The sequence below is a fragment of the Triticum aestivum genome, chromosome 2A (genome assembly GCF_018294505.1).
Source record: "Triticum aestivum cultivar Chinese Spring chromosome 2A, IWGSC CS RefSeq v2.1, whole genome shotgun sequence".
Classification (NCBI taxonomy): Eukaryota; Viridiplantae; Streptophyta; class Magnoliopsida; order Poales; family Poaceae; genus Triticum; species Triticum aestivum.
In genome coordinates, this window is record NC_057797.1 from 598,171,495 (window position 1) to 598,181,033 (window position 9,539).

Here is a 9,539-nt window from a genome sequence, read left to right on the forward strand (position 1 = left end):
AACTCGTGTCCGAGTCGGCGACGGCGGCGCGTTCTCCGCGCGGGAGACGGCGGCCGTGGAGGTGGGCCGGCGGCTGGGCTTCGGCCCAGTCGGCCTAGGCGCGTTCTTTAAAAAAACAATTCCGCCGAAGCTCAAAACAAATCCGAGAAAATAAAATAAAATTCTAAAAATGCCAAAACAAATTTTCACCGTCTAAATAAAATATTTAGGATGAGATGAACATTTTCTTGGCCCTAAAATGTAATTTTGAAAACGTGCAATTTTTCTAATGCAAATAAAATCCAAATAAAATCTAATAAATGATTTTAATATTTTTCCTCCAATATTTCAGTTATTTTGGAGAAGTCATATTATCTCCTCTCATATATTTTATTATGAAATATTTTTCGGAGAGAAAAATAATCAAAATCAAAAATCCTCGTTTCATTATTTGATAAAAAGCAAATATGAAACCCGGGTAATCCCCAACTCTCTCCGAGGGTCCTTGAGTTGCTTAGGATTTCGAGGATTGCGGAACGAAAATGCAATAAAATATGATATGCATGAATGATCTATGTATAACATTTCAAATTGAAAATTTGGGATGTTACAGTATGTCTCCTTATAAAATGGTCTATGGAAAAGCATGTCATTTGCCTCTTGAGTTAAAACATAAAGCTTATTGGGTAATTATAGAACTTAACTATGATTTCAAACTTGCCAGTGAAAAGAGCTTATTTGAATTATAACCTACTTTGGAGCTATAAAAATATTTATAGGATTTTATAACTTCAATTCAAATACAATATGGATTAATTCAAAGGCCACAAATGCCATGGAAAATATGTGCATCATCTCTGGTTAAGGCTTTCACCTTTTTCCTTAAATCATGAACATTTTTAAGGGCATTTTGGGTTCATTGTGAAATATTTTAGTTAAATCTAGTTTATTAATGTGGTGCTAGGGTTTAATCAATCCCTACTTCAAATTCATTTGAATTTTAGACATGATCCAAAGAAGAATAACTAGCCTAGGTCATCACCAGACTAGGGATGTGGCTGGTCTTCAGAGGATGAAGTAGGTCGTGGGCCATGCTCGAGAGCACGCGACACCAGGGGCCGGGGCGACCTTTTTGCTTGTTCGAGGGTGGCGTGGTGGACACCGATATTACGTCGATGAAGGTGATGGGTACACTGATGTTTTACCCAAGTTTGGTCCACATGGTGCATAAAACCCTACTCATGCTGGTTGCTTTCTTAGGCGAGGAGAGCTTACAAAGATCGTGGAATGCCTGCTTGTCTCGCGAAGGGAACGAGCAGGTTTTCCTTTCTATCTAGCCTATCTAAGATATGACCTGAACTGAATCCTCCTCCCTTTATAGCTTGGGCCTCCTTTTATATTGCAAGGGTCACCAACATGGCTATAGATAGTACACTAGACACCGTGTATATACAGTGGGATACCTACTACATACCTACACATTAAATGCAGGGGCATGTGTCTTCTTCTCCTGAGCCCGGGAACGGACGCACATCCCATCACCGCCGCTTAGCATAACCGCCTCTTATTACCTTGCCACACACGTAACTGGTGTTAGGCATGCGAAAGAAGGGGTTAGATGTTTGACACGACACAACCGCTCAAGGGGAAGGAGACCTCGGCGTGCCACGCGATGGAAAAGGCCCGCGAGCTGCACCGCTGCTGGGCCGGGCCACTGTGGCAATAAGGTGTTGTCACCCTGGTGGGTCGAACCTGGAGCGTTGTGGATTAGGTTGAACGAGTCATTCCCAAGGGAGCGTCTCCTTTGCGGGAGCCCATGCCTTTGGTGTTCCCAAGAAAGGATGTTGCCATCTTGACATTTTCTTACACCTTATTGTTGGTGTGGAAGTCGAGGGCCATCGAAAATAGTACCTCCCAATGACCTGCCTGGAAGTCTTTCGAGCCCTGCTTCGCTTGTCTCTTCAGAGAAGAGCCTTGGACGACTCTTCAGCTATGCTCATGTCTTGGTGATCTCCCAGCAAGAAGCCATTGTAGACCCCACGTGGGAGGGTTCGTGGGTACCTGATACCCGCGGCACCAATAGTAGGGGCCAACAATGGAATCTCGGTTAGAAGAATTAATCAAGTCAAATGGGATCTTGACGGCGAATATCTGAGTAAGTACTAGAGTAAGTGCCATTCATTTCCATTCAGATGACCAGATCATTTTTCTCTTAGTTGGATTGACATAACCGAATGAAACCCTTTAGGTTTTCCTTCTAGTGGAGGCACGACTAGTGCACCCACTAGGTGTACCCCCTGAGACTATGATCAATTGTTGGCAGCTGGCTAGAGTCTCAAGTACAAGTAATTCTAATTCTTCATAGATCTAGATTGTTTATGTTAAATCCATGGATTCACTTAGGTTGTAGATTAACCGACGGAATTAATGTTTTTTCTTCTAATGGGGGCACAATGAGTGAACCCACTAGGTGTAGCCCCCGAGAATCTGATTAACTGCTAATAGTTGCTTACAGTCTTGAGAACAAGTGGCTTAGAACTTCATTGATCTAGATTGTTTACATTAGATCCATGACTTCACTTGGCTTCCTGATGAACCGAGGGGGTTTGAGATTTATTCTCTTCCAGCGAGGGGCACGATCCGTGTACCCATTGATGTCTACTATGCAACCTTCTTCTTGTAGACTCATGTTGGGCCTCCAAGCGCAGAGTTTTGTAGGAAAGTAGCAATTTTCCCTCAAGTGGATGACCTAAGGTTTATCAATCCGTGGGAGGCGTAGGATGAAGATGGTCTCTCTCAAACAACCCTGCAACTAAATAACAAAGAGTCTCTTGTGTCCCCAACACACCCAATACAATGGTAAATTGTATAGGTGCACTAGTTCTGCGAAGAGATGGTGATACAAGTGCAATATGGATGGTAGATATAGGTTTTTGTAATCTGAAAAATATAAAAACAGCAAGGTAGCAAGTAACAAAAGTAAGCGAAAACGGCATTGCAATGCTTCGAAACAAGGTCTAGGGATCATACTTTCACTAGTGCAAATTCTCTCAACAATGATAAAATAATTGAATCATATAACAATCCCTCAACGTGCAACAAAGAGTCACTCCAAAGTCACTAAGAGCGGAGAACAAACGAAAAGATTATTGTAGGGTACGAAACCACCTCAAAGTTATCATTTCTGATCGTCTATTGGGCTATTCCTATAAGTGTCACAAACAACCCTAGAGTTCATACTAAAATAACACCTTAAGACACACATCAACCAAAACCCTAATGTCACCTAGATACTCCAATGTCACCACAAGTATCCGCGGGTTTGATTATACGATATGCATCACACAATCTCAGATTCATCTATTCAAACCAACACAAATAACTTCAAAGAGTGCCCCAAAGTTTCTACCGGAGAGTCAAGACGAAAATGTGTGCCAACCCCTATGCATAAGTTCACAAGGTCACAGAACCCGCAAGTTGATCACCAAAACATACATCAAGTGTTCTCAAATTCTTAAAGACTCAATCTGATAAGATAACTTCAAAGGGAAAACTCAATCCATTACAAGAAGGTAGAGGGGGAGAAACATTGTAGATCCAACTATAATAGCAAAGCTCGCGGTACATCAAGATCATGCCAAATCAAGAACACGAGAGAGATATATCAAACACATAACTACTGGTACATACCCTCAGCCCCGAGGGTGAACTACTCCCTCCTCGTCATGGAGAGCGCCGGGATGATGAAGATGGCCACCAGTGATGATTCCCCTCTCCGGCAGGGTGCCGGAACAGGGTCCCGATTGGTTTTTGGTGGCTACGGAGGCTTGCGGCGGCGAAACTCCCGATCTAGGTTCTGTTCTGGGGTTTTGGGGATTTATAAGAGGTGTTGGCGTCGGGGACAAGTCAAGGGGGCCCACGAGGCGACGACAAGGACGGAGGGCGCGCCCTCCACCCTTGTGGTGGTCTCGGGACTCTTCTCCGATATCTTTTTGTTCCAGTATTTTTTATATTTTCTAAAAATATTCTCTATAAATTTTCAGGTCAATTGGACTCCGCTATGGCCACCGGTGCGGTGGCGGATGGAGGCCGGGGCAGAAGATGTGGGCGCGGCCACCAGACAAATGAAGAAATTTTGTCGTCATTGTTGGATGGCTCCCAACATGTCCGCGAACATTTGTGGCGTTGGTTTAAGGACTTGCGTTGCATATGCCTTCAAAACGTGGTACTTAGAGGGATTATATACATTTTTTTTACAACAATCCAAGATAAAACACCTTAGGCCTTGTTCAGTTAATCCCCACCACAAAAGGATTGAAGAGGATTGGAGAGATTTGATATGGATTTTGACTTGCCGATGATTTAATCCCTACCAATTTGCTTCAAACCCTTTAAAACCCTGTGGAACCGAACAAGACCTTAGGGATTCCGTACCGAGAAAATGAAATGAAATCACCCTGGATGGATCTCCGCTTCTCCGGTCTTCAAATCCACTCCACGGTCCACGCCACGCCAGTCCGCTGGAGGTGGAAGGATGACGCGACGCTTCTTTTATACAGCGCCGGCAAACGGAGGCCTGGGCGGTCGCCGGATTCAGGAGCCGGCGGGAGGAACGGGTGAGCTGGGGGGAAGGGGATTCTCCCTCAGCGCCATCATCAGCGCGGAAGAGGAGAACGACGAGTGAGGTGTGGGCTGCGGCCCGTGAGTGGTTGGCCTTCTCTCTCTGAGCCTCCATGCCCCGATAAAGCCCATCTAGTTTCCTAACCCCCAGCTCCCATCCCATCTCAGGCGGCCAGGCACCCACGACGAGCCGGCGGCGACGCCTCTAGCTAGCAGGTGAGCTCGGAGGCGATCTCGGGCTGCGGCTGCGCGGCGTCAGCGCATCGAGGGAGGACGGAGATCCCGGCGCAGACGCGCTTGGGCGGCGCCGTCGTGCTGCGACGGGGGGCGGAGGATGCGGCCAGCCAGGTTCACGCCTCAATCTCACCTCTCAGGCCTCCAATAATGTATGGTTTCGCAGCGCGTAACTCCTAGTTTCGATCTCGATGTTTTTCTAGTAGTTAACAAATCTCTATAATATTCCATTCCATGTTTGTGTAGTTGCATCAGTCCACCGCTTCATATTTCCTGGATTGTTCTGTATGATCCCCTCTCTCCGGTTCACCTTCCAAGCGTGATGTCTATGCTTGATTGAAGCAATGAGGATCTTGCTCCGGGCGTGCCGCCATTGCTGCAGGCTGCCATTTTTCTCTCGGGCTGCCGGAGCTGCCTTCACTGTAAGAGCACTACCTTGGTGATCAATGTACAATTCGAGTGTACTTGGGTTCCATAGTTTCTCTTCTTCTTAATCAACTGGAATTTAAGATAAATGCTTTTGCACTTGTCCTAGGCAAATTGCGGCGGGAGCCCATGGAGGCTGCATCGCGTTCTAGCTGCGCAGTGTCTTCCCATGAGAACAACTGCCGGCTCGATTCTGCCATGGGAAGCGCCATCCCGTGAAACTCTACTGAGGACGATTGATGTTGCTCTCAAGGATGGCAATGTCGACCAGGCGCTGCGAGCATTTGGCAATTATAAAAGCCTGCATGGCCTTCCCGAGCCAAGGGTATTGAATGGTGTGATTGTGTCACTGTCGTACACATCTAGTCGAAGGTGGCTTCAGAGAGCGTATGACTTGGTTCTGTCAGTTTATCAGTGTAACGGCAATCTTCTCAACTCTAGCTCGCTGATGAGGCTAGCTCTGGCACTTGCAAGAGATCAGACACCTGTTCCTGCCTCTGCAGTTCTTAGGATCATACTGGAGAGCGGCAAGCTTCCTGATGCTGATATATTGAGCATGGTGTTTTTGCACATGTTGAAGTCACAAGTAGGATCCTATCTTGCAGCTGATGTTCTGGCTGAGACCTGCGAGTGTTTCTTGGATCAAATTTCAGATAGGCGACAGCTGAAAAAATTGGACCCAATAAAGAACAATGTCACCTTGTTCAATATGATTTTGGAGTCTTGTGTTAACTTCAAATGCATCATCACAGCCCAGAAAATAATGGAGCTGATGTCATTGGTCGGGGTTGTGGCTGATGTGAATACAATGGCGGTCGCTAGCCGGGTCTGTCAAATGGTTGGGCAGCGAGATGAATTGATGACCATGAAAGGAAGCATCAATTCTTTCTCCTCTTTGCCATTCTCTCAGCAATATCTACATTTTTACGACAGTTTATTGAGCTTGCAATTCAGTGGTAATGACATGGATGCTGCTGCAGATCTTATAATCGATCTGTATCGGCAACAAAAGTCATGCACTTTCTCCGACAATGATGTGCAGAAACAAGGTGTGATACAAATTGGCTCTGGTAACCTAAAAAGTGGATACAGAATAATGTTTGACCCCACAAAATTGGACAAAGGTTTTGTGTTAGATACAAAAAACCAGTCTGGACTTGTTGTTCCTCTCAGTGGAAATCTTGTTCCTAGTGAAAAGGCTGTTGCTAAACTTATCGTAGGCTGTGTGAAAGCAAAGAAACTGGGTGCATTGTCTAGCTTCTGTATTACATTGCATAAGGAAGAACTAAAGGGGATTTCTGCTTCAGATGTGATTAATGCCTGCATTCAGATGGGATGGTTGCATGCCTCTCATGATATCCTGGATGCTTTAGAGTCAGCTGAGATTCCTGTCGGGGTTGGTACTTACATGTCTCTTCTCAGAGAATACGAGAATAATCATAAACCCGAAGAATTCAATTTGCTTCTCCAACAGATACAGAAAATAGCACCGACCATGGCGGAATTTCATACTAGTCCATCATTTACCATAAAGGACATTGCCAAAATAGTCAAGGATGAGATCCCCCAAACTAAATCATCTTTGCTTTCCAGTTTGGTTGAAGAAACTGAACACTATAACCCTGGAGACCACTTAACCTTTGAGTTCAATAATTCAATTCTTTTCTTCTGCAAGGCAAACATGATGGAAGATGCTCTGAGCACATATAAACGCATGAGAGAGCAAAATATTAGACCCAATCTGCATACCTTTTCCCATATACTGTGTGGATATTCGTCATTAAGCATGTATAGGGAGATTACCATACTGTGGGGAGAAATAAAACGCAGACTCGACTACAGAGAAATATCTGTGGACAGGGATTTGCTTGACTGCTTAGTTTTAGATTTCCTCAAAGGTGGCTATTTTTCAAGGGTGATGGAGGTTATAAGTTACATGTCAACCCATAATATTTACTGCGACAAGTGGAAATACAGGCAGGCCTTTCTGAGGCTGCACAAGAATCTGTATAGGAACTTGAATTCATTGCATGACAAAACAGAAGCTCAGAGCAAAAGGATTGATGATGTCCGAGCTTTCAGGACATGGGCAGGCATCAAATAGATAAAGCCGAGTACAGTGCTGTAATTCTCTTGCTTTTTGGAAACACTTTCTGTTGCATAGCCCAGCAGTGCAGCATTCTTCTCCAATGTAACATATCATCAAAGTCTGGTAATTCTAGAGAGTGGATCACATTTGAATTGGGCAAACCGTTGGAGAGAGAAGTCTCTATTTTCATAAACTGTGGCACTATGCTGCAACCTATGTGGATTGTGCCCACTGCCCAGTATGTTCTATTCATGTCCCTGATGATCAATTGTGTTGATGCATGGTTATCACTGCTCGCGGTAGCAGCAGCTTCTGTGGCAGTATGATGCACACATGAATTTGTACGATATCTCGAATTTATGTAGGTGTGGTGTGGTCCAACAAGTTTTGAACCTTTGATGTGTAGGATCATGTTGGCACTGCTCGGTTATATTTGGAGTATACGGATGCCGTGGTGGATTTCCAGCCTCTTAGTTACAGCATGCTCGGTCATTTCAAGCCAACCCTACCAGATTATTCTCAGGAACTTGCTCTTCCAGCAGAGAAACAGAGCAGTCGCTCTTTTGCAGTCAGTGGAGATGTTCGGGGTGGCAAGAGCTCTGAAGTTTTTACAGTTAGTTCTGTAGTTGAGTGTTTGACTACTTCCTGACATATGTTCAGATCTTAGTAAGAGATGTGTCACTGCTACCAGTTCGGTGTGTTAACTACTTGTTGATTCTGTTGCTGGAACCAACGAGTTTCAGGTGTAGTTTTGCCTTAGGCTGCATGTTGCGGCCTTGTGGAATTTATGAATGTGCGAGCAAGGAATTCTCCTTCAGGTGCATGGTTTGGTTTCAGGTTGCATGCGTTGAAATGACATGAATGGATAGATGTACCGAAAATATGCACCTGGGTTGGTTTGTTGTATGGTTGCTAGCCCTGAAACATGTGTCGCACTGAAGCGTATGATGGTACTAACATTGTAGGGTTTGTTGCTGCTGCTGTATGCTTGAACTGGCGGGTTGTAGATTAACATGTTATTTATCATTTGCAAAAGTTCACCCCGGGAAGCCCTAGAATACCACGGATGTCAACCAATCGACCAAGTTTGATACCCCAAAATTTCTCAGCGAAGAAAATGAACTCAGATCTTAGTACCATTATTACTTCAAAACAATTTTCTTTTGAAAGATCCAGCAATTGCTGACTTTTCTGTTATGGAGATCGGGAGCAGTACATACATCATCGCCATAGGCGACATGGAAAGAGAAAACCGAAAAAAGGAAACTTCAAACATTGTATTTTTATAGCTTTGATTTTGAACTTTTTTCCTAGAATACCAAAGATGTCATTTCTTCGCGAAAATACACGTGTGAGTAGAGTCGACCAAGTTTAACACCCCCATTTTTTTTAAAAACCCTCCAATATTTTACTGTTCATAATAGTTGTCACTGCAACGATGTTCCAAAATATTATGTTCAACATATAATCCAACAAGCAGGTGTTATCTAAATCAAACCCCGAACTCCAAATACCAGGAATCAGCACACTCAACTCTCTAATCCCAGTCCAAATTGAACCCTAATCATGTTTTAGGCCAAAAAACGATGACACAGCAGTAGTCAACCGGGATTGACCTGACTTGTGGGCCAGCAAGTGCTTTTGTTGACTGGTGCGCTCGTGTTAAAGGATTGGGGAATTCTGGTGGTGAGAAGTTAGGGTTAGCGGCGGCTGGCAGGGCGCAGAGCACGGCGGCGACGCGATGTCGTGGTCTTCGACCTCTTCAAGGCTTATAGTGATCGAGATTAGGATTTGTCACTTCGATTGTCGGAGAGGTATCTCCGGGCCCACTCGGTAATGCACATCACTATAAGCCTTGCAAACAATGTGACCAATGAGTTAGTCACGGGATGATGCATTACGGAACGAGTAAAGAGACTTGCCGGTAACGAGATTGAACTAGGTATGATGATACCGACGATTGAATCTCGGGCAAGTAACATACCGATGACAAAGGGAACAACATATGTTGTTATGCGGTTTGACCGATAAAGATCTTCGTAGAATATGTAGGAACCAATATGAGCATCCAGGTTCCGCTATTGGTTATTGACCGGAGATGAGTCTCGGTCATGTCTACATAGTTCTCGAACTCGTAGGGTCCGCACGCTTAACGTTCGATGACGATATGTATTATGAGTTATGTGATTTG

General features: G+C 44.6%; 1 protein-coding gene across 4 annotated transcripts; it reads left to right on the forward strand.

The window, feature by feature from the left end:
- Nucleotides 1–4,388: 4,388 nt before the first annotated feature.
- Nucleotides 4,389–8,229, forward strand: LOC123189660 (pentatricopeptide repeat-containing protein At4g17616). Of its 4 annotated transcripts, none has more exons than XM_044602126.1 (4): nt 4,389–4,687; nt 4,768–4,947; nt 5,080–5,255; nt 5,369–8,229. In XM_044602126.1, the coding sequence occupies exons 3-4, from the start codon at nt 5,178–5,180 to the stop codon at nt 7,361–7,363; spliced, it is 2,073 nt and encodes a 690-aa protein (XP_044458061.1). In that variant the 5' UTR covers nt 4,389–4,687; nt 4,768–4,947; nt 5,080–5,177; the 3' UTR covers nt 7,364–8,229. The 4 variants fall into 4 exon arrangements, with proteins under 4 accessions (XP_044458061.1, XP_044458059.1, XP_044458060.1 ...); XM_044602124.1 differs by having other exon boundaries at nt 4,390–4,687; nt 4,768–4,985; XM_044602125.1 differs by having other exon boundaries at nt 4,394–4,664; nt 4,768–4,985.
- Nucleotides 8,230–9,539: the final 1,310 nt, after the last annotated feature.

Coding starts and splice junctions, on each gene's coding strand:
- LOC123189660 (XM_044602126.1), top strand. CDS start 5,178: ATGAGGATCTTGCTCCGGGCGTGCCGCCATTGCTGCAGGCTGCCATTT. Junction 5,256..5,368: donor CTGCCGGAGCTGCCTTCACT/GTAAGAGCACTA, acceptor CACTTGTCCTAG/GCAAATTGCGGCGGGAGCCC.